The sequence below is a fragment of the Lolium perenne genome, unplaced genomic scaffold (assembly GCF_019359855.2).
Source record: "Lolium perenne isolate Kyuss_39 unplaced genomic scaffold, Kyuss_2.0 unplaced10, whole genome shotgun sequence".
NCBI lineage: Eukaryota > Viridiplantae > Streptophyta > Magnoliopsida > Poales > Poaceae > Lolium > Lolium perenne.
Window position 1 is genome coordinate 258,115 of NW_027248968.1, and position 25,657 is coordinate 283,771.

The 25,657-nt window shown below is 41.7% G+C and overlaps 2 protein-coding genes across 21 annotated transcripts in view; one reads left to right on the forward strand and one right to left on the reverse strand.

Moving 5' to 3' along the window:
• The window catches only part of LOC139829867 (uncharacterized), an 81,259-nt gene that overhangs the window by 10,691 nt on the left and 44,911 nt on the right, over window positions 1-25,657 (forward strand). The gene's annotated exons all lie outside the window — the stretch shown is intronic.
• LOC127321268 (uncharacterized) lies at window positions 2,042-9,898 on the reverse strand. 20 transcript variants are annotated; one of them, XR_007863935.2, is made up of 8 exons: window positions 8,025-9,099; window positions 5,670-5,913; window positions 5,240-5,306; window positions 3,838-5,031; window positions 3,372-3,490; window positions 3,216-3,285; window positions 2,619-2,704; window positions 2,042-2,425 (listed from the first exon to the last, which is right to left on the reverse strand). XR_007863935.2 is itself a non-coding variant. In XM_071824753.1 (7 exons), exons 4-7 carry the CDS (start codon window positions 4,894-4,896, stop codon window positions 2,694-2,696), a joined length of 294 nt encoding a protein of 97 aa, XP_071680854.1. In that variant the 5' UTR covers window positions 4,897-5,031; window positions 5,240-5,306; window positions 5,670-5,913; window positions 8,025-9,098; the 3' UTR covers window positions 2,042-2,693. The 20 variants fall into 20 exon arrangements, 5 of the variants coding, with proteins under 5 accessions (XP_071680854.1, XP_051206261.1, XP_051206260.1 ...); XR_011749992.1 differs by lacking the exon at window positions 3,372-3,490 and having other exon boundaries at window positions 3,838-4,001; window positions 4,848-5,031; window positions 8,025-9,098; XR_011749994.1 differs by having other exon boundaries at window positions 3,216-5,031; window positions 8,025-8,149; window positions 8,480-9,101.

Genomic DNA, 25,657 nt, shown 5'->3' on the forward strand with positions numbered 1-25,657 from the left:
TCCTTCCACGGCATTCCCTTTCCATTTCTCTCCCCATCGATCTGTCTCCCTACAGCCCTTCTTTGTCCGGCTCGCGCTCCGCATACATGCTGGAGAAAGCCGCCGGTGTTGACCGACGCCTACGGTGTATGCGGGCAGATGAAATAGGTCTGTATCGGGTCCCATCCCAATAGTTTGAAGATTTGATTCTCGCCGAAACTGGCGCAATTCATTGCAAATTGAACATCATGCATGGTCGGCCTGTAGTTGCAGGGATATAGCAATATCGTCTAATAACAGGTAGCCGGTCTTGCAATTAATTTCACTAGAATTGTTCTGAATATTGTACGACCCAGATTCCAGTCCGGTAGTAGTGTTTGTGTTGCTCAAAATGCATCCTAAAACAATACTACTTCCATACAAGTTTATTACGTGCATTAAGTAAAAACCTTGAGGACGCTAATAATCCGCTGATATTATATGGCACTCCCCCCACGAATTATGTGCGTTGCCTTCTATTATCAGGACCGTGTTCATTATCCCAGCCAACCATATAAACGGTGCCGCACAAATTGTTTCCTTTTCACATGCAAGTGCAAACGACTTAGACTCTTTTTTTCGTCTCTCTACGCTGCTGCTTGTCAGATATGAGATATGAAGAGGCAGATCGATGGCTCGGATGGACATTGCCGCGGATCGCTGACCTGGTCAGTGAAAACCAAACTCCAGGCCTTGGAAAAAGCAAATTAATGTAGGCGTGCATGCAATCCGAGGCTGATTTCTATCCATATTAACAGGCTCCAAATGTACCGATTTTCCTTGCACCCTCATAACTACTTTGCACTAATTACTCATATTTCCGGGAGCAATCCCTTCCATGTTCGTGCCCAATAAAAATAGGATAACAGTTGTACATATGTCACGGAAACTACCAAACAAAATGACCCCAGATCTGGGCTCATGCATGGAACAAGGCAATCACAAGAACCGCAGATGTTCGCTGTCATGTGGTCCCGATGTTTCCGAGCGAGCAGAGCCGCTTTATGCGCCTGTTTTGCTTTGGACGCGAGCAGCTCCCGGACGCCGGTACGAGATGGCAAAAAAGGGGAGGAAGCCTTATGCGCGTTGAATAGTTACATAAGAGCATCTCCACCGGCGCCCCCGATAGCAATTTGGGGGCCGGGGCGAAAATGGGCTCCCACCAGCGCGCCCTAAACGGCACCGGCGATTTTTCGAGCCCAATAGAAGCGCCGGCAACCCCGTGTCGGTCCCTCCGCCAAGGGCGCAAATCGCGCGCACCGGCGGCTCGCGATGCTGAAAATTTTGGGCGTGGGAGCCGCCTATCAGTGACGCTAGGGTGTCGCGCAGGATATTTTACCGCCACGACACCGCGCGGTAAATTCTCCCGCCGCGACACCGTGCGGGAGGTTTCCCGCCTCGCCGGCGGTCTATATTATCCCTCCTCCCCTGCCTCATAGTGCAAAAACCCTAGAAAAATAGCACAATGTTCGATTCGTGAGACGAGGCGGCGCTAGAGGTACCCGCAGCTCGCAGAGTACGAGGCGTGGGAGGAGGCGGCGCTAGCAGCGACCGTAGATGCCTACGATGCGGGCGAGCGGCAGCGCCAGGAGGCGGAGCGGCAACGCCAGGAGGAAGAGCGGCGGCGCCATGAGGAAGAGAACCGGGTGTGGGAACAGCTCCCCCAAATAAAAGGATGTTGTGCGAGTGTCCCCCAAACGGAGGTGCCGGCGCCTATTTGGGGGTTGCCAGTGGAGATGCTCTAAGGTGACCTTTATAGTAACTAACACACGCTCTTGGCAGTAGACAAAGTAGACATTATTCCTTCTTTGTTTTCTTACAATAGCCATGATCTTATTTTTTTTTTTGCTTCTAGAGAGGTAAATTAAAAAACTTCCCATCAAGGTAGAGAATATGTTTAGAAAAAGTTCCAATACATATTATTACATCTTCAGACAAACACAAAGCAACGACATGAGGAAAATATATGTCACATACATACCAGGGGACTCCATTTAGTGTTAAGCTACCAAAAGCTAGATCATAGATCAACAGGTAGCCAAATCATATTAAATTGCTGTAAAATGAGTAACAACAACCAATGTTGCCAATAATGTAACAACAGACTCGCTTTTCTCAATAGCTAAATAATTTTCTTGGGTCACAGTAGATCGAGGACCTCAACTTGCATTTGGCTAAAATATTTACAGACTGGACAAAACATATGGTCGCCTGTAAGTTTGACACACACAAATTCAAGTGCTGCTGCCAGCGGCAGACACATAGCGCCTGGTTATCCCCCTCACAGCTGCCATGGTGACGTAGGCAACACTGCCTCACGGAGCAGTGACGATCATCACTTTAGATTGTGAGAGAATGGCAGCCACCCAACAATGGATGAACCAGCCGTAGTTTCCTTGAAGAGGACCTGCAGTACAACATGGAGCGGAATGCCTTGAGAGCTTCTCGAGCCTTCCAACATGACCGAACATGGTTAAACAACATCAACCAATGGTAAATTTTTGATGTTTTTATTCAAGTGGCTAATAGTTTGCCTACTAGCATGCATGTGTTGATGAAAGCAAGTGCAAATTTATCTCCAGTTGGGGCAGTCGTCTCACCGACGCGTGCTTCATGTTGCGGGCTTTCAATCCATGTACATAGATCCTCCAGGTTGTCTAGGCCCTTGAGCTGTCCTACCACCAACCTGCAAAAAAATGTTCAACATCAATTTTTTAGAAAATAATCACAGTAACTACAAGATTGTTTTTCCTTTGTATTTGATATCATTTTGTTGCTCAAAACTTGAAGAACAACAACTCCGAATTTTGGAGCTTGCGCTGAATACCTACTATATGCTACTGCATACCATGACAAGGAAAACAAGATAAGCAACTGGTTTCTAAGTACCATGAAGATGCAACAGTATCGTGGTTGACCACAATATGAACCAATAGTAGATTTATTTTGAAATAAACTTCACAGCCTAAGTAGCACTTACAACATTCGAACTGGTCTTAGCCACACTGCTTTTCGGAACGGACCAAGTAAACAGGCAAAGACAACTTTCTAGTGGTTTGCATGCATACATACAGTTAAAAACTGAACCACTCCTTGCAACGCCTCGAGAACAAAAAAGCATCTGCAGCAGCTAATTTCTTGCATTCATATATGAGGAGAAGAAGGCCTATAGTACAAAGGTCCCATGTATTTGATACCTTGGTTTACAAACTGTAATTCTGGTAAACCTGCAATCGCTCGAATATTTGTATCCACGAAAATATGAACCTGATCAAAACAGAGCACGCAAATAAAAAGAAAATGAGAACAAGAGTTCAATGTTTGGTAAAGCTCTTCCACAGGGATGGCCGCACCTGCTATGTTTGGTTGGTCCTTGCAAAAACAGTACAGACTTCAAGTGCACAAATGATAACAAGAAATTCAAGTACACCAAATGGTAGCAAATTTGTAAGCACCACAACAGAGCAGGCGGCTGAAAACCAAGAAGAGTACTTCACCATTTGCTTATCAGGATATCAAAATAGGTTCATAACATTATTAAAAAGGACCAATCCCGCAGATGCATCAATTCATGTACACCAGATGACATAAAAAACAATTCATGACAGTCTATTTGGCCTCTCAAATCCGGTTCAGGTAATTGCTAAAAAGGCCAGTGTAATCAAGAAAAATCATGAACCACTTTATTTATAATTACAAACTAGGGATTCCCTAACCTATTCCTCGCATTTGGCAAGAACATATAATGCACACAGATCACTATCTTCATCTTCATTGAGAAAACATGCCAAACAAACCACTAGGGATTGGAGAGAGTACCTCAACAAAGTACTTGTTGGCGATGTCAGTGAGCGTGTCCATCCTAGACACCTCGTGCTCGTGGAAGTGCAGGACAGCAGCGTCCTCTCCAGCAACAAGAGCAGCACACCACCGCTGCGGAACTGACTGCAAATATTTAGGCTCCTGAGTGAAACATGGGTGCTCTACGAACAAAACATAGAAAAAACGCCATCAAAATAACTACAGTCAACCTTCTTAAAGAGAATGATGAAAATTCTAGATTTAGTGAATTCCATATTGGGACTACAACTATAGATACTTACAAATTCGGTCCACTAAACCATGCATATCAATGAATCCATATGAAATTTGATCACATATAGATTCTCATTGGCGAAGTCTTTTGTTATAAACTAACAGGCTAAGAAAAGGTAGCAACAATGGTGGTGACATGTATCATTTTACAGGTCATTTCAAAATAGTGGAAGTTCTAGAATTGTTCTAGAATTGAGATCCCGACAGAACTAACTATGGTGATATCTGCAGCAAAAACCTGGTAGTAAACCATGGAATGTAAGCAGACTCAAGGTGGAGTAATATGGAATACACATTAAACAAAGTGGGTCTTGCCAAAGCCTTTATAACTTTCGCTTCTACACATCCATTCCAGGAGCCCATTTAGCCAGCTTTGTGCAAAACCCGTCTGCAAGCATGCGTAAATGTGTGTGTGTATGCCAGTTTGGGATTTACTACTAAGAGAAACAGAACCAAGAAAGAACGAAACATATCCAGCAGCCAAAGCAGGCTTCAACGGGGAAGTGGGCTCATATCTCGTTCTTCATGCTAATCATCAGGCTGGCAGTTCAGTGCATCCCCCTCACTCAACCGTAATGTGCCCCAGACTAGAAAAAAATCTCAAACTGTATTGAACACAGCCATAGAGCACCTAAACCAAAATACTAGCGCAAGAGCAGATACAATGAAATGCAAGAATGTTAAAAAATGAAACAAGCATCAAAGATTCCTCTAGACGGAGTCATCATTCGCACCAAAGGAATATAAGAAATTCACCAATACATCAGATAGAAGCCTCAACATGACCAAAAGGCAGACTTTTAATACTTATTTGAGCCTTGGCTTCCACCATCATTGCAGGAATCTTGTTTTTCAGATGGCCAATTATGTAAAAGCATGGACCTTTGCACCTCTAGCACGCTTGACCAACTCATTGACCTACACATGGAAATGGTGGAATTCATATTGAAACTCTAAACTTGGTAATAAGAGAATCCAGACTTATGATACACGATAACTTCCAAATTTGATGCAACATTGAAATAGTGAAATCATGCTTTATGGGGCAAGTGAAATCCTTCGACTATGTTGAAACAAGCAAAAAATGAGAAAAACATGCATCGTATTTTGGGCTAACATGGGTTACCTCAACAAAATACTCCAAAGAGACACACAAAGTAAGCACATATTCTTTAATTTGGAACATCTATCCCCTGGAATGGAAATTATGTGATGACTAGATCAGCACCTCATCAAAAATTGAAGAAACTAACAATGTCAAAGCAAGCAACTGATGGCGCAACATACAGTAGTGTAATAATTTACATGATAGATTTACGACAGTACTAGTTCATAAAGCTCAAATGCTGAATTGGTCAGGGAAGCCATTGGCTGGAAGATGATATTACTTCTGGACATGTTTCCATAGAATTTCGAGCATATTAGAGTGAGCGGAAATTATGAGAAGAATGGAAACAGTTTGAATCCGGATCCAAGGACATGAAAACATTGTATCAGGAATCCATTTGATTCTAGTACGACATAGAACGTCCTGACCAGTGGGTCTTGAAGAGTACCTTTGCAAATTCATCTTATATGTTGTCGATGAGGCACTGTTGAGCCTTGGTTTTCCGCATCATTGCATGGCATCTACTTTTTCAGATGGTCAATCATGTAAGCATGGATCTTTGCAGATCGGCACACTTGAAGAACTCATATTGGTTGATTCATTCACTCGCTTGTCACAACTATTGGTTTCGAAGTGAGTTTCGTGTTACAATAAAGAACAACACCAGCTAGTGCTAGAATCATGTTCTCCTTCTGACAGAAAAAATGAACGTTTTAAGGAAGCAAAGATGCGGCTAGAAGCTAAATATTGAAAAATTTCACCTGCTACCATCATACCTAATTATTTAAATAGAAATACAAAATCACATGACACAGGCTCAACAATAGCACAAAAAGATAGCTAGGATCCACAAGAAAAGTGTAATGCATGCCTCATGTTTTCTAGCTAAAGCTGTAAGTGTAAGAATAAGCATTATGAGAAGTGATCTCAGTTGGTCGTTATTATATAGGAAATCAAATATGTGAATGCTTAATTGCTTTTAGAAACACATAAATAAAAAGAAAAAACTTCCATTTATGATGTACATAAACAATAGATCTAGGTTGAAATGAAAAATATCAAACAACAGGATCAAACAATTTTGAACTTGTTCGAACTTTGGAGACAAGAGTGGGGATGATGACGATGATAAACTAGAGTCACCCACATACATACGTCGTTGTGAAATCTTGCCAGTACCACGATACTACTACCACACCTGCATAGATGCCAAACAACAGACTGGAGGCGTGATGCTGATTTGCTAATACAACTACCCAACAAATCATGATATACAGAAAAATAAATACTTGCAGAGACACGCATCTCCAATCATACTTCATCTACATCCAAAGAAGGGGACTAAGCATGGGGTATATGCAAAAGGGACAGCCCCCAGGGGTGAAGGTATGAGCTGTGAGGTTGGACTAGCTCGAAGGCTAGCCTAGCAAGGAGGTATGGATCACTTCAAGATTTATGTCTTGACCATTAGATTCCTACAAATGTGTCCGGGTGACACGAAATATTGATTCTGTCATTTAGTAAGGCCTATTTAGAACTCAGGAATTCGACTGGAGACAGTGTGCCCCGTACGGATCCTGAGTATGCCCTGTACTACAAACAAAGCCTTAGACTATTAGTTCTACATCTCTTGTACATTGTTGCATAGTGAATTTTCTTACATCCACTTGTACTATCCAGGTCACTATGCAGTGAGGGCCGGACTCCAATCATCGGCTGAGTTAGATTTTTTTGTACATGGAATTTGATCATCATTTGTGCATATATGACTGAAAAGAGATAAGGAATAGTGGAAGGGACTTTTTCTAGATAAAATTCATTGGTTTTTCATGGTTTATATTTGTCGCCAAGGTGGGATTCAATTATCAAACATTTATTTCACATTACCCTGTTTCAAAGGTTATCCTTTTTTGCATTCCAACATAGAAATATAAGGTAGCACCATCATTACAGGAATATCACACTATACCATGTTAATGAACCATTGAGGCCAGTAACACCACTTGGGATGTGGTTCGTGGGTTTTCCTCTGAAAGTGGATCATAATTATTAAGGCATGTTTTGAACTCAAGAATTCTAGCGGAGACAGTCCGCCCCATACAGATCCTGATTATGTATGTGTTGCAAACAAAGACTATTAGTGCTAATTCTCTTATACATGGATGCATAGTGAATTTGTTACATCCTCCTATACTATCCAAATCAGTACTCATGGATCATTGTCAAATGAATACAATCGTATAGATCTTTCATGTACCGTTTCGTGACCTTAATTAGTTACAGGTTTAAACTATGTTTAAACGTGTCACTATGGGAACTTGCATATGGAGCTATGGCCTTTTGTGCTGCACCTTATATGTTCTGGAGTCTTTTTGGTTCACAATTAGTACGTGCTACTATCCATCAGGGAATTACAATGTCTCTCTAGCTTTGCAACTTCATTGCAGTGTCCTGGTATGATACAATAATCTATTTTTAACAACCTAATTTTCTGTATTTATTTTGAACAAATGGTTTAAAGCTTTTGCATAAAGGTTAGCTGCTACAACTGGATTAGTCTTGTATCCATGGACATACTAATGCTCATGTAGAATTTTTTTTCTTCTTCACGCATCTATTTCCATGAATCGGACGCTATCTAGGCTTAATAACAAAATAACAAATATTTTTCCAACTGTGTGATTAAGCCACATGTGCTAAACTTGTGCATCCAAATTACATATGACTGAATAGACTTAACATTGGCAAAAAGTAAAACCAAATAGTGTTTGCATCAGGCATCAACCCATTTGAAAGTTAGTACCTTTTGATGCTATTGCCGACGAGCTCCTGAACAGTAGCGTCAAGGTCATTGTGGTCGCCCTTGCAGGCAAACAGCTCGACCTCCAGCACGACGTCCACGACCATCAAACCTTACGTGTACATGGCCTGCATGTAGTCATGTGCCACTGTCAAGACAACGACCATCGAACATCAGCCGCGGATGAGGCCAGTGAGTAGCGGGGGCCAGACTCCAATCATTAGCTGAGTTATATATTTTTTGTACACGGAATTAAATCATCATCCGTGCATATGACTAAAAAGTAGATGAGGAATGGCGCAAGGGACTTTTGCAAGATGCAATTCATTGGTTTCTCATGATTTTATATTTTTCACCAAGGTGGGATTCGATTATCAAACATCTCTGGTTCACATTAACATATTCCAAAGGTTATCCTTTCTTGCATTGCTACACATAAACATAAGGTGGTACTATACCATGGCAACGAACCATTGAAGCCGGTAAAACCTCTTGGGATACGGCCTCTGAAAGTGGAGCTTCTGATTACTACTACTGAAGATATAAAAGACAAATTATAAAAAACATGGACAAGATGCTAGGAATTTCAGTGAAGGAGATGATTTTACAAGGATGTAACCTTGATGATCTCAAGGTTATTCCTAGTTTGCTTGTACTGATCAGGTGCTTAGGAATTTCAGTAAATAGAGTTGGAATGGATACACCTAAAACTGACGGAACAAAGCAAAACCAAACAGCATATCATCGGGCAGCAATCTATGGTGGCCCTTGCAGGCGACCGGCTCAACCTCGTCCACGATGCGGCCGCGCCCCACCCGACCATCGAACCCTGCACATCCACGGCCTCCCGGCCGTCATACATCAGCGGCCGAGTAAGCCGGGGAGCAGCGGCAGCCCAAGGGGATCGGTCGATCTGATGCGGAGTGGAGAGTGAGTAGGAAACTGGTGGCGGATGGGAGGGGAGGGGCGGGGGCAGTGGCGAATCTAGGATACAGCGGCTGAGGATGCTGCTACCATTAGAGCAGGTCCGCACTTTCGGTCGTAAGGTTCAGAGACAGGATGGCAGCTTGGGCCTTATTTCCTTTCGTTAGGTTGGGCTGCTAGCTTGGGCTCTAACCATTTTTTCGCTGGTGTCGTTCTCTTAGGATGGCAGCAGCAGCAGTGCTGAGATAAAGTTCAGATATCGAAGTCTTTTTCAGTTTGCTGTACATCTCGCCGAGCTGGTTACAGAGTTGCATGGTTTAAAAAAATATAGTCCATAACATGACTATATATGATGAGCTTTTAAATTGATGGAGACACAGTCGTAAGAGACATAAGTGCACATGTGAACATATACTAGTAACTACTTTATACATTTACAAAGAGAGACAACCAGGTTTCAGAGTTTAAAAATTCAGAGATCAAGGTCCAGTTTTCTGCTAGTTATTCAATTTTCCAATTATTCCTATTTATTTACTGATGCCTCAATGCAATCTCACTGCTACTTAGCTGAACCTCAAAGTCCAATATAATAAGCTGTGGAAAATAAAGAGGTATGATGGAGAAAGAGACATGATTGATTGTTAATACAGACATTCTGGGTGATGAATGCAGGGATTGGAATCAATATAGGGAAAGAGCGCTTGGCAAGAGATCTTACAGGCGCTCAAAAAGAATTGTGCTAAGAAAAGAGAGTTCTTAGGGAGATCGAGATGTCTCCTCACCATGCATCATGTCCACCGGCAGAGACGAGCATCTCCCGACCATGCGCCATGTCCGCCGGCATGGCCGTCGTCACCATGCCGTGCAACGACTACATATGCCGTGGACTAGATCGGATTTATGAATTGATAAGATGACAGAATATTGGCTGAGGAAGAGGAGTTTGGGGATGAAGGATGAGATGACAATCCTCGTAAGAATTTATAGGGAGCGGGCGTGGGCAGGTGCGAGCAGGGGGAGGGCGGCGAACGCGGACATACCATGGATGGGGGCACGATCCGCGTGACGGGCGTGAGGTGAGCCGACAGCCATCGGATGGAGAGGGAGGGATTTGCATTGCTTTCCTGGGACAAGGAAGTTGAGGAGGTCACGGCAACATTTTTGCATTGCTTTAATTAATTTGCCTTGCTTGACCAGATTTAATCGCGGAGGAGACATAGTAACTCACGCGAGTTCCCTTTCTTTTTTCCATGACTATGAAACCATGGCGCGCGTACGTCATGCCGGAGAGCTAGCTACTACTCTACTAGAACGTGATTGACATATAAAGTGCATTTTATTGAGGTTGATGAGCGTTTTTCATTCATGGAGGAGATTTCATTGAGCCTCTACTTTTATGGCATGTCGGTGGCGAAGGATACGGCTAATTCATCTTGGACAAATATGCATGGCTAACTATATATTCGGCTCATGACATTACACCGTACAAAAAAAAATATGATTGTGTTGTTCTAATTTTTTGTTTTTGTTTTTGTTTTTGAAGGTGTAGCGGTGGGAGAGCTTTTCCCTGCAATCTTGACCGTGTTGACAATCGTCCAAACGGTCAAAACCCCCTAGCCTCCATGTCTCCCTCCATCGAATCTAACCACTCTTAGCAATTAGATCGACTTCTATGTCCAATTTTGCCGCAAATCCTACTTTTGCTTAATTGAAGCAAAAATAACCCGCTTTTGCTTCATTGAAGCCAAAAAGTATTCACCTAAAACCAACAAGAAAAAAATAGTTGACAGGGAGTTTGCTGGAGACTTCGTGGAAACTCACTTGAGACCTTGTTGCAAAAATTATGTACTATTGTTCCAAACCCGGCCTCATCTGAGATATTGTCAGGAACCTCATAGCAAAACAACACAACAATCATAGCAAACCATTTATTCTATTGTAGTATCGGAAGAAAAATTTACGAGATCTCCGGCAAGGTCCTTGCACCACTGTTGGTTCCTCCTTGTAGCACCCTCCCTCGCCGGTCGTAGCATTGTTGTCGCATGTCGCAACATCAGCCCAAGCCGATGGTAGCGGAACCCGATGCCACTCGCAGCATCATCATGGCTTGTGGAAGCTCCATCATATGCCACTAGTAGCATCATCGCTCGACCCTTGTAGCATCGACTGCCTCCCTCCATTCAAAGCAGCGTCAAACTGCTATCGCAACAAATGTTGCCTAACTTAGAAGCAACAGTGCAATGTTGCATCCTGTGCGGCCATGGCCACACCGGAGGTGGGAGACATAGCACTGCGGTGGTGGGACGCCTCGATGAGTAGCGTCATCGTCCATCCGGATTTCGGGGGAGGTGCGCATGAGCCCTTCGATGGCGAGGAAGCGGAGGTCCGGTGTGGCGGTTGCATGCAGAAGCGAGTGGGGAACCAGAGTTGTCGCATGATCCATGCGCGGCGTAGCAAAGTCCAACGACGCGGGAGTCTGCAATTGGGGGGACGAGGCAACGCCGTGGAACCAACATGGAGGCGCGCGATGCAAGTGCATGTGCAGTCGCACGGGGGGGGGGCGATAATTCGGGATGTAGGGGATGAGGCGGTGCAGAGGGACTACCAGAGGGGGAGAAGAGGGAGGAGGAGCAGGGGCGGCAAGGATGTTGGTAGCCGGCGAGGTGCAGGGCTAGGTCACCAGCGTGGTGGCTGTGTGACCGCGCGACGGCATGATAGCAGTAGAGGCGTCATGTTCACACCTGGGAGATAGTAAAAGGAGAGGCCAAAGAAAAAGATAAGGTGGGGTATCGAAACACGTGTCAGATGCGTGAACCGGAGGTTGGAGGACATGCGAGCCTCTGACTTTTTCTGGTCATTATCCTTTTATTTATATAGGCACAAATGCCTCTCTATATAAAGATTCCAAGTCTTTCGGTTGACCTACTACGGATATTTCCTCATCTCACAAAAAAGGTTATGCTACAATTAAAGCGCAATCTTATAGTGTGAGGTTGGGGGTTGTAGAGGGAAGGAGAGTTGTCGCTCTTCTAACTGGTTTCTTGAGGTGGCAACCAACCGATTGGTGGGATTCATCTCTATATATTTCATTTGTTGGTGCTATCATCGGTGTTGGGCAAATGTGGGAGGGAACAACATATTAATTATTAATCGACGTGTATGCTAAGACCCCATATATACCCCCATTAGGGAACCATGCAAGATGGGTGGGTTTCCCAACCTTGCTCTCGTGATTTCATGTGGAACCCTATTACATGGTGAAAGTGCATGGAGCCCCCATGTGTGGTTTTGGTAATTAATGACAATCCCTATGGACTAATGTTTGCATTGAGTTATATTTGTAGGAGTTGTCCATAGGCAATTCTTGAACCATATGTTGGCTTCAAGGTTGCAATAAGAAGAAATTGATGAAGGATATCAAGTGTCAAGTATGTCTTGAAGATGAAGATGAAGTGAGCCCTCAAGCTACTTCAAGACATCAACATGATGAAGAATGAAGAAATGAAGTGCAAGTTCAAGATGAGCCATCTCGAAGAGATCCTTTGCTTGAGTCTTGCCATCCATATGGTGATCATGGATATGTGAAGATGCGCCGAAGAAGAAGCTCTCCCATGGTGGATTATGGGGGAGCAATCCACAAGACTTCGTCAAGCAAGCACAAGCAAGAAAGGCGTTCCATCTTGTTGAGGTCAAGATCGTCGTCATCGAGCTCAAGTGGAATGCGCAAGTATAAGGTTTGCTCTTGATAGGGTTTGTTTCTCACCGGTCTCATAGTGTAGTTGGAGACCGGTTTATAGTTTAGTTGCCGTACTATCAAGAGGGCTCTCGAGTGAGTAACTCGATCGTATCGTTCGGAGAGAGCTCAAACCTTTGCATCCTTGCATCATCTTTCTTGGTTGTTATTTGGACCTTATCCATGTGATGTTTTAGAGCTTGTGCTTATTCTCATGACAAGCTCTAGTTCATCGAAAACGGATTTCGCATAGATCACTTGTTGCGTTTTCGAGTTTGGTTCATCATCTTTCTTGGTTGTTATTTGGACCTTATCCATGTGATGTTTTAGAGCTTGTGCTTATTCTCATGACAAGCTCTAGTTCATCGAAACGGATTTCGCATAGATCACTTGTTGCGTTTTCGAGTTTGGTTCATCATCTTTCTTGGTTTTATTTGGATCTTATCCATGTGATGTTTTAGAGCTTGTGCTTATTCTCATGACAAGCTCTAGTTCATTGAGAATGGTTTTTCCTTGGGCAACTTGTTGCATTTTCAAGATTGGAGGTTTTACCGGTATGTCTTTTTGAGATAGGTCAAACCTTTCTTCATTTGTTTCTATCCTCCTTTGCTGGACTATGATGTTTCTATGCATATTGTTGTAGAGCTCGTTGTTGTGATTTCAACGAGCCCAAGATCATCGAAATCGGAGTCCGGATGCAAAAGTTATGCCCGTTTTAGTTTTGGTGTTTCTGCAGTTTTCTTAGGCCGGATATTTTGGAAATATCCGGGCCGGATTATCCGGGCCGGATATTTCGGAAATATCCGGCCCCCCCGAAATCGTCTAAGGACCGGAAGAAAAGCAGCTCTGGATAGGGGCCGGATTTTTGGCCGGATTTTGTCCAGGTTTTGTCCCCGAGGCCGGATTATCCGGCCCCGGATAATCCGGCCCCAACTTGGGCCGGAATATCCGGCCTGTTTTTGCCCAAACGGCTCGATTTTCTTGGGGGGTATAAATACCCCCTTCTTCCTCCTTGGGCTGTGCTTCTCTCACTCTCTCTCCTCCATTGTTGAACTAGAGAAGCTTGCTCCATCTCTCAATCCCTCCATGATTCTTGCCCCCATTTGAGGGAAAAGAGAGAGGAGATCTAGATCTACATTTCTACCAATCAAATCCATCTCTTTGTGAGTGGAACTCTCTAGATCTTGATCTTGGTGTTCTTTGTGAATTCCTTTGTTCTTCCTCTCTTATTCCCCCAATAGCTTTTGTAGCTTTGTTGGAATTTGAGAGAGAAGGACTTGAGCATCTTTGTGGTGTTCTTGCCATTGCATTTGGTGCATCGGTTTGAGTTCTCCACGGTGATTCGTGGTGGTGAAAGCAAGAAGGTTGTTACTCTTGGGTTCTTGGAACCCTAGACGGACTCTAGGCCTTTGTGGCGGTTTGTTGGGAGCCTCCAATTAAGTTGTGGATGTGTGCCCCAATCTTTGTGTAAGGCCCGGTTTCCGCCTCGAAGGAAATCCCTTAGTGGAACCGTGACCTAGGCCTTTGTGGCGAGGGTCACCGGAGATTTAGGTGAGGCGCCTTCGTGGCGTTCGGTGTGTGGTGTGAGTACCGCATCTTGGGGTGAGGCCTTTGTGGCGTTGGTGTGCATCGAGCAACCACACCTCAAGGTGAGCCTCTTGTGGCGTTCGGGAGCACTAAGCAACCGCACCTCTCCACCGGAGATTAGCACTCGCAAGAGTGTGAACTCCGGGATAAATCATCGTCTCCCGCGTGCCTCGGTTATCTCTATACCCGAGCTCTTTACTTATGCACTTTACCTTGTGATAGCCATCGTGCTTGAAGTTATATATATCTTGCTATCACATACTTGCTTGTATTGCTTAGCATAAGTTGTTGGTGCACATAGGTGAACTCTTGCTTAGAATAAGTTGTTGGTGCACATAGGTGAACCATAGTATATAGGCTTTGGGCTTGACAAAGTAAACGCTAGTTTTATTCCGCATTTGTTAAGCCCATCTCGTAAAAGTTTTAAATCGCCTATTCACCCCCCCTCTAGGCGACATCCGTGTCCTTTCAATTGGTATCGAGCAAGGTCTCTCATTCTTAGGCTTCACCGCCTTGAGAGTAAAGATGTCGGTTAGGGATTAGATCACAATAACTTGTTTATATTTGATGGCACAAATTATGATCTATGGAAAATTTATGTGCTTAATATTTTGCGGGTATTTCCCCGAACATGGAGCGATTTCTTGACATGGGTTTTTCTTCTCCTAAGGATCCCCAAAATTTATCTTATGAGGAGAAGAAAAACTCTTGTCTCGATGCTCTTGCTTCTCATGTGTTTTCCTTTGTTGTGAGCAATGTAGTTACTTCTTCAATCATGCCTTTTGGGAGCGCTCATGAATTATGGACAAAACTTCGAGATAAATATGATGTGTCCAATATCATTGAGGATGATTGTATTGCTTCCACTTCCGGCCGTGATGAGTTCTCATCTTCATCCACTTCACCAAAGTGTTTCAAGACACAAGGTAATGATATGGTGAGTGGTGATGGAAATTGCAATGTTGGTATTGAGCTTACTATTGATGATCCTTCATCTATATCTCATTGCAATGGTTCATCTTTGGACTTAAACACATCTAGCACTAGAAATGATTTACATTCTTGTGTTGATAGTCCTTGCATATCATGTGTAAGTTGCTTGAAAAAATCTAATGATGATATGCTTGCATTGTCTTGTGGCCATGATAAAAATGATTCTATTTCCTCTAGTTGTTGTGTGTCTAACAATGTAGAGGAAACCAAAGATTCTATTGGTCAAGACAAGATCTTGAAAGGAGCCTCAAGTAACTCCTCATCTTTATTTCACGGTCCTCATATATGCCTTATGGCCAAGGGTTCCACGGTACCTCCTACCATGGAACCTAATATGTCTCGTGGTGATAAGAATGAGGATGAATATGAAGAAGAGGATTGGGTTGTCTCTCTACGCGATAAAGGTGAGAGTGTATTCAAGGTTCTTTACAAAGATAAAATTGCTAGCTCTCACTTCTTTGAAATCTTGACTACCGCTATTGAGAGCCAAAAACTTATTTGGATGCATGAGAACACCATTGATAAAAAGGGTGCTCTTGAACGAGAGTATGCCGATGATGTAGCATCTTTAAAGAATGATCTTGAAGAAGAACAAGAGACCGTAGCCTCTCTTGAGGAGCAACTTCAAACCCTTGAGGTGTCTCAAAATGAAATATTTGCTAAACTCACTAAAGAAAGAGACCATGCTAAAGCTAAATTAAAATTGCTTAAAAATGAAAAGTTCAAAGTTGGTGTTGGCCATGATAAACTTGTTAAGGATCTAGATGATCTAGACAAGGCCCACAAGGCCTTGGAGAGCGAACACTCTATCCTCACCAAGTCATATGAGCAACTACAAGCTTCATATTTAAAAGAGCATGCTATGTTACCCTCTCTTCTTGATATGTCTTGTGATGATGCTTGTGCTACTAACTCTACTTCTTGTGAAGCATCTATCATGAAGGAGAATGTTGAGCTAAGGGCTCAACTTGATTTGCTAACTTGCAATTATGGGAAATTGGAAGAAAATCATGGAAAACTTTCTAGCTCCCATGAGGATATTCTAGCCTCTCATGATAGGCTAAAGTTAGCTCATGAGGCTATCATATCTAAGGCAACACCTTGTGAGCCTCATGTGGGTACTAGCACTACTACTCAAAATGTTATATTGCCATGTGCTAGTCCTAGTAATTCATCCACTCATAATATTGCTAAATCTTGTGATGAATTATCTTCATTGCCTTGTTGCTCTAACAATGAAGGTTCTACTTCCACTAGTACTTGTGTTGTTACTAACCATGTAGAGGAAATCAAAGAGCTCAAGGCCCAAGTCTCTTCTTTGAAGAACGACTTGGTAAAGGGTCATGAAGGGAAATGCAAACTTGATAAGATGTTAAGTGTGCAACAATCCCCCAATGACAAGAGTGGACTTGGATTCAACTCCAACAACAAGATCAAGTCCAAGAACAACAAGAAGAAGAAGGGCAAAGTACAAGTCAAAGACCCGGCCAAGATCGTTTGCTTCAAGTGCAAAATTGAAGGGCACCATGTTAGATCTTGCCCTTTGAAGAAGAAGCAAAAAGGGAAGCGGCCTCAAGCTCAAACTCATATTCAACCTCAAGTTGAAGAAATGCCACTTCCCAAGAAGAATCAAGCCAATGCTCCCATTGTGGAGAAATCTAGTGAGAAGAAGGAGAAGAAAAGAACTTGCTACATATGCCGTGAGAAGGGTCACATCTCCTCCTTTTGCACTATTGGTACCTCATCCAACTCTATCACCATTGATGATGTTTATTCTCTTCGTAAGGATGAGGGTGGCAATGTGTTTGCCAAATTTGTTGGTGCTCAAAGTGGTGTCAAGAAAAGAACCATTTGGGTTGCCAGGCCTATTGTGACTAACCTCTTAGGACCCAACTTAGTTGGGGACCAACAATCCAAAACTTGATCAATAGGTGCTTGTTGGAGGGCATTGGAGACTTGGCTACATCATGAAGAGTTAAGGGATCTTCATCATTTATACTATCTCAAGCCAAGTCTTTTGGTTATCTTACTTCTATCATACACCCAATGTTCCTCCTTGCGGTAACATGTGCTCAACTCATTTATATTGAAAGTTACTCGCCCCTTTGCATGTGTTAGTTTTGTTCCTAACATGTGTTTGTATATGTTGTGCATCCTACGTGTTTTTCTTGAGAAATCAAGGCTATGTATGTTAGGTTGCACACCATGTATTTGTGCTTGTGTTGGAGCCTCTTTGCATCTTGTTGTATCTTATATGGCTCTTATGAGAGATTATTGGACTATAACATTTTGGGGGAGTGATATGCCTTTAGGAATTTCACAATCCTAACAATGTGTGTACATGAGGAATATCACTTAGAATTGATATTGCAAGATTATCTAGTCTCTATGTGGTATGTCATCTTCATGAGAAATTCAAATTCTAATGTTCATTAATATCTCTAGTTGGATCTTATTTGCCTCTTGTGAAAATAAATTCCTTATCACATTATGGGGGAGTAATAAGCTTTGTGCATATTACAAGCCTAGGAAATGTGAACATTTGAGGTTGTGTCACATAGAATTGATATTGTAGATTATCTCTCCTATGTGGCATGTTTGCTCAAACAAGCTCCAATTTGCTTAAATGGCTTCATTGCTAATATCTTTGTGGATCTTATTTGTGTAAGTTTTTCTTGGCATGGTTTTTCACAACGTGTCCCTCAATACATTTTTGGAAAACCATGTGCTTCAAGTCATACTATTAATTGCTTTGCATGTTGGTATGAATACTATTAATTGCTTTGCATGTTGGTATGAATACTATTAATTGCTTTGCATGTTGGTATGAATACTATTAATTGCCTTGCATGTTGGTATGACTAAATGAAGCTATCAAGAAACTTTCTTTGCATGATGGTTAACTCTTATCTTTTACCATATGCTTTGTTCGTTGTAAATATGATCTTATGTATACTTACAAACTACCACCGGAAATATTTCCTAATACCTCTTGTCCTAGGACAATTGGTAATCAATTATGAGGTAGATATTTATTGATCATATCTACATTGGCTCTTGTGTTTAAATTGCCTTATTTATTGCCATGAATTTGTTGTGCTTTGACTCCCATGTGTTCTTTTTTCTATTCAAACTTTCTTAGCTTTTTTTTGTAGATATAGGTAGTGTGATGATCCTAGTTGTGTGCATTTTGTATCCATATTCTAAATCCTAGATAATGCACTAATCTTGGGGAGCTCTCCTATATTTGTTATATAAACTTCTCTTGATCTTTATCAAAAATTTGGTTTTGGGAGTCATAAATTTTCTTTTTGGTACTGTGTGCCATCATAAAAAGTGTCGAGGGTTTGGTTTATTTGTTGGAACCTTGCTCTCTTGGGAGTTGGTTATCTCATTCCTTTGTGCTTAGGTTTAATTAGCTTCTTATAATGAGATAAGTCTTTGGAGTCAATCTTGTGTTGATTTGATTCTTTGATATAATTTGGACAACCATTGTCTCTTGGTTTATTTGGTGTTTTGTCCAAATTGTATCTTCCTTTGGTTCTTGAAAGTATTGTGCATGCATATTTAATATATGTATATCTTATGGCATGTGTCACTTTCTTTGATCCAATATATAGGGTAAACTCCATCAAATCCTAATTTGGCTAAGATGTGCATGAAATTCAATTTCATATCTATATGCACATAGAATTGTGGAGTTTGTCCTATATGTTGTAGTGTGTCTAACTACTTCGGACCCAATTAGTTTGGGGACCATTTTGTACTTACCTTTGTGTTAGGTACAATGGATATGCATTGAATGCTTGTCTCACTCTTGGAAAGAAGTGGTGACTCAATGGTAACGTGAGGCAAGCTAGGATGATCAACGAACACATATCTACTACATCCACACCAATGCTATCTTGGTAACAAGTATCTTCTCATGCATACTTTTCTTGTATCCAACCTTATGGTTGCATCTTGGCATGAATCTCTTGATTTGCAAATGTTGTGCTTCTTGCAAAAGTCTTAATGAAACCTCTTTATTGTGAATGTGAGTAATTTGAGATGAGTGCATGTGTTGGGAAGTATTTTAAATCATGCTCATGATTCATCCATCCCAACTATGCCTATCTAGCAATTTTGTTGCATATCAATTCCTCAAGGCTCTCACATGTGCAATATAGATGAAAGTGCAAATTTAGTTACTTCTTTTGGTATCCCCGTTTGTGATACTTGTTGCCTTTCTCAAATGCATCCCAACTATCTTCTATCCCTTGTTGATATTTGTGATGTATTTTAGTTGTTTGTGGTTGAAGTTCATGAATGTACAATAAGATAATATTGAGCCTTTGGCCATGCTATTAAGCAAAAATCTTATTGGTATATTGCATGACTTCGTCTTGGATATCATGCTATTTTTCTTGTGTATCTATTTGGTGTGTGCATGTTTCTTTGTGGATAAATATCTTTGTGATATTGTCCACTTAGAGAAACTTATACACATAAGAGATGATACATCTCCATTTGATATCTTTTTTATTTGTTGCATGTTGATTGGTCATGCTAAGAAATATAATTCATTGAAGACTATGATGATGCTTTTTGCTCATCCATATAATAGTCTTATAATATGCTTTATCATGCCTTTCACATATCTTCTTGGTTGAGCCTTTTATTATGGTGCCTCTTACTTTTTGCTCAACTATTTGTTTGTTGCAAGTGTTAAGCTTATTTCTCTATCTATGATCTATTCCAAATGTTTGTGTTTTAAATGGTAATGAGGGAGTGAGGATTCCATGTTATGCATATTGTATTCAAATACAACATTTTAATTTATGCATGTACCTTGGGGAGCTTCCTCATTTGATTTAGAGCACTATCTTGTGGTGATCATTAGAGTTTGATTCACTTGGTATCTTTTGTTTTTGAATGATATTATGGGAGTGATGATTCCATGTTTGTGCACTTTATACTCCAATGCAAATTGTCTAGTTTTGTGCACAAACCTTGGGAGCTTCCTCATATTATTTAGAGCAATCTTCTTGATCTTATCATAATATCTATCTTTCTTTTGGTATCCTCTTTGTGATTCATTTGGTTGCTTGCTTCATTTGTTGAAGCTTCTTGACTTTGTTATCTTTTTGCAATCTTTGATCCTATCTATAGTGTGATTCCTTCCGAATATTCGCCATTGGATATGTGCATTTGATTCCACTCAAATTATGAGAAATGCACACGCTATGGAGGAACTCTCACTATATTAGCCTTTTAAATTTTTCACCCATTTCGGCAATTGGTGCCAATGGGGGAGAAGTTTGGAGGGTTTAAGGGAATTTGGTTATGTCTTTGCTTTGTGCTTAAGCATGTGCCTTTATTGCATTGCATCTTGTTGCTTTGCATAGTTGAATATTTAGAGGAAACTCCACTAGGCTTTGAATGCCAATATATGCAATGAAAGTCAAGATCATTCACACATGCATATATTATGGGGGAGTTTGCTCTATATATTCAACTTATTTGTTACTTAAATTCCTTATATAAACCCTCTCAAAGAGATTGTCATCAATTACCAAAATGGGGAGATTGAAAGTGCATGGAGCCCCCATGTGTGGTTTTGGTAATTAATGACAATCCCTATGGACTAATGTTTGCATTGAGTTATATTTGTAGGAGTTGTCCATAGGCAATTCTTGAACCATATGTTGGCTTCAAGGTTGCAATAAGAAGAAATTGATGAAGGATATCAAGTGTCAAGTATGTCTTGAAGATGAAGATGAAGTGAGCCCTCAAGCTACTTCAAGACATCAACATGATGAAGAATGAAGAAATGAAGTGCAAGTTCAAGATGAGCCATCTCGAAGAGATCCTTTGCTTGAGTCTTGCCATCCATATGGTGATCATGGATATGTGAAGATGCGCCGAAGAAGAAGCTCTCCCATGGTGGATTATGGGGGAGCAATCCACAAGACTTCGTCAAGCAAGCACAAGCAAGAAAGGCGTTCCATCTTGTTGAGGTCAAGATCGTCGTCATCGAGCTCAAGTGGAATGCGCAAGTATAAGGTTTGCTCTTGATAGGGTTTGTTTCTCACCGGTCTCATAGTGTAGTTGGAGACCGGTTTATAGTTTAGTTGCCGTACTATCAAGAGGGCTCTCGAGTGAGTAACTCGATCGTATCGTTCGGAGAGAGCTCAAACCTTTGCATCCTTGCATCATCTTTCTTGGTTGTTATTTGGACCTTATCCATGTGATGTTTTAGAGCTTGTGCTTATTCTCATGACAAGCTCTAGTTCATCAACGGATTTCGCATAGATCACTTGTTGCGTTTTCGAGTTTGGTTCATCATCTTTCTTGGTTGTTATTTGGACCTTATCCATGTGATGTTTTATAGCTTGTGCTTATTCTCATGACAAGCTCTAGTTCATCAACGGATTTCGCATAGATCACTTGTTGCGTTTTCGAGTTTGGTTCATCATCTTTCTTGGTTTTATTTGGATCTTATCCATGTGATGTTTTAGAGCTTGTGCTTATTCTCATGACAAGCTCTAGTTCATTGAGAATGGTTTTTCCTTGGGCAACTTGTTGCATTTTCAAGATTGGAGGTTTTACCGGTATGTCTTTTTGAGATAGGTCAAACCTTTCTTCATTTGTTTCTATCCTCCTTTGCTGGACTATGATGTTTCTATGCATATTGTTGTAGAGCTCGTTGTTGTGATTTCAACGAGCCCAAGATCATCGAAATCGGAGTCCGGATGCAAAAGTTATGCCCGTTTTAGTTTTGGTGTTTCTGCAGGTTTCGTAGGCCGGATATTTTGGAAATATCCGGGCCGGATTATCCGGGCCGGATATTTCGGAAATATCCGGCCCCCCCGAACTCGTCTAAGGACCGGAAGAAAAGCAGCTCTGGATAGGGGCCGGAGTTTTGGCCGGATGTTGTCCAGGTTTTGGCCCTGAGGCCGGATTATCCGGCCCGGATAATCCGGCCCCAACTTGGGCCGGAATATCCGCCCTGTTTTTGCCCAAACGGCTCGATTTTCTTGGGGGTATAAATACCCCCCTTCTTCCTCCTTGGGCTGTGCTTCTCTCACTCTCTCTCCCCTCCATTGTTGAACTAGAGAAGCTTGCTCCATCTCTCAATCCCTCCATGATTCTTGCCCCCATTTGAGGGAAAAGAGAGAGGAGATCTAGATCTACATTTCTACCAATCAAATCCATCTCTTTGTGAGTGGAACTCTCTAGATCTTGATCTTGGTGTTCTTTGTGAATTCCTTTGTTCTTCCTCTCTTATTCCCCCAATAGCTTTTGTAGCTTTGTTGGAATTTGAGAGAGAAGGACTTGAGCATCTTTGTGGTGTTCTTGCCATTGCATTTGGTGCATCGGTTTGAGTTCTCCACGGTGATTCGTGGTGGTGAAAGCAAGAAGGTTGTTACTCTTGGGTTCTTGGAACCCTAGACGGACTCTAGGCCTTTGTGGCGGTTTGTTGGGAGCCTCCAATTAAGTTGTGGATGTGTGCCCCAATCTTTGTGTAAGGCCCGGTTTCCGCCTCGAAGGAAATCCCTTAGTGGAACCGTGACCTAGGCCTTTGTGGCGAGGGTCACCGGAGATTTAGGTGAGGCGCCTTCGTGGCGTTCGGTGTGTGGTGTGAGTACCGCATCTTGGGGTGAGGCCTTTGTGGCGTTGGTGTGCATCGAGCAACCACACCTCAAGGTGAGCCTCTTGTGGCGTTCGGGAGCACTAAGCAACCGCACCTCTCCACCGGAGATTAGCACTCGCAAGAGTGTGAACTCCGGGATAAATCATCGTCTCCCGCGTGCCTCGGTTATCTCTATACCCGAGCTCTTTACTTATGCACTTTACCTTGTGATAGCCATCGTGCTTGAAGTTATATATATCTTGCTATCACATACTTGCTTGTATTGCTTAGCATAAGTTGTTGGTGCACATAGGTGAACTCTTGCTTAGAATAAGTTGTTGGTGCACATAGGTGAACCATAGTATATAGGCTTTGGGCTTGACAAAGTAAACGCTAGTTTTATTCCGCATTTGTTAAGCCCATCTCGTAAAAGTTTTAAATCGCCTATTCACCCCCCCCCCTCTAGGCGACATCCGTGTCCTTTCACATGGGCACCACGATATCTACCCACTGGATTCCCGTCGGAACTAGGAATTCCACGTGAATTTTCTATATGCATTATTTGAAAAGGTCATAAGAACATAAAAAATGAAAAAAAGATCAAGTTCTTACAATAGTAGGGTCAATGGCATCGAAGTGAGGTTGTGCACCATTAGCCCAAAAATTGTCTGTATAATAGTCTTATTTTTTCCATCGGTTGCTACATCAAAGTTATGTTTGGATTCTCTCTAGAAAACCCATATATACTCATATTAGGACCCCATACCACAAGGGAAGAGTTTTCGATGGTTTTTGGCGTGATTTCGTGTGTTCCTCTATTTTGCAGGCCCTGTGATATCATGTTTCCCCCTAGCTTTCTGTCGAGAGTGGTGATTCCACGTGACTTTACACTTTTTGAGTTATAATGGGTCGCAATACCATGAAAACCCGCAAAAGAGGCCAAGTTCTTACAAAAGTTGTGCGAGTGGCTTCGAAGTGAGTGTTTTGCACTATAAGTCTAGAATTTTCATTTTGGATAGTTATTTTTGTGAAGTAGATACCACTTTACATGAGTTAGGTTGGTGGTGTCGGAGCATAGTTTTTTGCACCACATGTATAAAAGCTCCGTGACTTATAGTGTCTTTAAGTGTGAATGAAGTGTCACTTTAGAGTTGTGTATTATCTTTCTACACCACCCTTCTATACCCATATCATGACCTCAATCAAAAGGGGAAAATTTTGGACCCTTCCTCGCACAATTTTAGGAGAAACCTTGTTCCTTGTATCCCGCGGACTACCTTGTAGATGTCCATTGAAAAGTGTTGATTCCATGTTAGTTTCATATTACCCATTAGCTTTCCGTGGAAAGTGGTAATTCAATGTGACTTTCCTCTTTTATTGTGTCATGATGGGTATTAGGAACATGAAATCCTCAAAAGAGGCTAAGTACTTACAAGAGATTGGCCATTGGACTCGAAGTGGGTGCTATGCACTACGAGTCCAGAAACTTCACACGAGATAGTTATGTTTGCGAAGGAAGTGCCACTTCATAGTTATGTATTGGTCTTTTCTATTTACACCACACTTAAATACCCATATCACCCCATAAACGAGAGTAAGAGTTTTGACCATTCCACACGCCGGTTTTAGGGGAAACCTTATTCGTTGGGACCCGCACCGTCTACCTTGTAGTTGTCCATCGAAAGTGGTGATTTCATGTGAGTTTCATATTACCCAGTATATTTTTGTCGAATGTGGCTTTCCTCTTTCGTTGTGTCATAATGGGTCATAGCAACATGAAATCCCCAAAAGAGGCAAAGCGCTTACAAGAGATTGGCAGTGGCCTCGAAAGTGGGGGTTATGCACTATGAGTCAGGAATCTTCATATGAGATAGTCAACGAGAATAAATTTATTGACCATTCCTCGTGCAATTTGAATCGAAACCCTGTCCCATGGGACCCGCGACGTCTAACTCCCATATCTTCGTTGAAAGTGGTGATTTCATGTGATTTTCCTTTTTGTTTGTGTTATAATAGGTCACAAGAACATGAAAACTCCAAAAAAATATGTCAAGTTCATACAACAATTGGGGTCGATGGCCTTTATTTGGGGTTTACACTACTTGGTCAAAAAATTACAACGTGGACACATGACTGGAGAATTAATGCTATTACCTCTGTCCAAAAAAATATGCCTAAAATTTGTCAAATTTAAATGTATGTAAACATTATTTAGTCTATAGATATATCTAAAAATAGATAAATATAAATAACATTTTATAAGGGAGGGAGTATTTCAAGAAATGAGACATATACATCAATTAGGGCACGCAATAAGCAATTGTTAAATCCAGCGTCTATTTCCTTTTCTTCAAACCAAACTTAGGTACTAGCCTACTACTCTAACTTTTTCCATGACACTCCTACTGCTACATGCTGATCAGCTTGCTAGCTTTGCCTCTTCGTAGTGCTAGTCCTCCTAGCTTGCTCCTACATGCTTACCAGCTTGCTAGCTTTGCCTCTTCGCAGTACTAATCCTCCTAGCTTGCTTCGTAGGTTATAGAACATGATACTCATACAACAAAAGTCAATTGTGAAATTCATATCATAGCATAGAATTATCAATCCGTAAACTATATTATAGTTTAGAGTGATCTTGTGATTCATGGTTTCTCGACTTTACGGGTTAAAAGGAGCACGAGTTTCGTCAAACACTAGAAATTAACTCAAGCGAAACTTTCGACATGATGTAAAGATTCCAATTTTGATGATAACTAAATTTTGAGCACTAATATTAATAAATTT

Coding starts and splice junctions, on each gene's coding strand:
- LOC127321268 (XM_051350301.2), bottom strand. CDS start 8,128: ATGGTCGTGGACGTCGTGCTGGAGGTCGAGCTGTTTGCCTGCAAGGGC. Junction 3,964..8,024: donor GTCGGCAATAGCATCAAAAG/GTACTAACTTTC, acceptor AAATATTTGCAG/TCAGTTCCGCAGCGGTGGTG. Junction 2,705..3,837: donor CCAACAAGTACTTTGTTGAG/GTACTCTCTCCA, acceptor ATTTTTTTGCAG/GTTGGTGGTAGGACAGCTCA.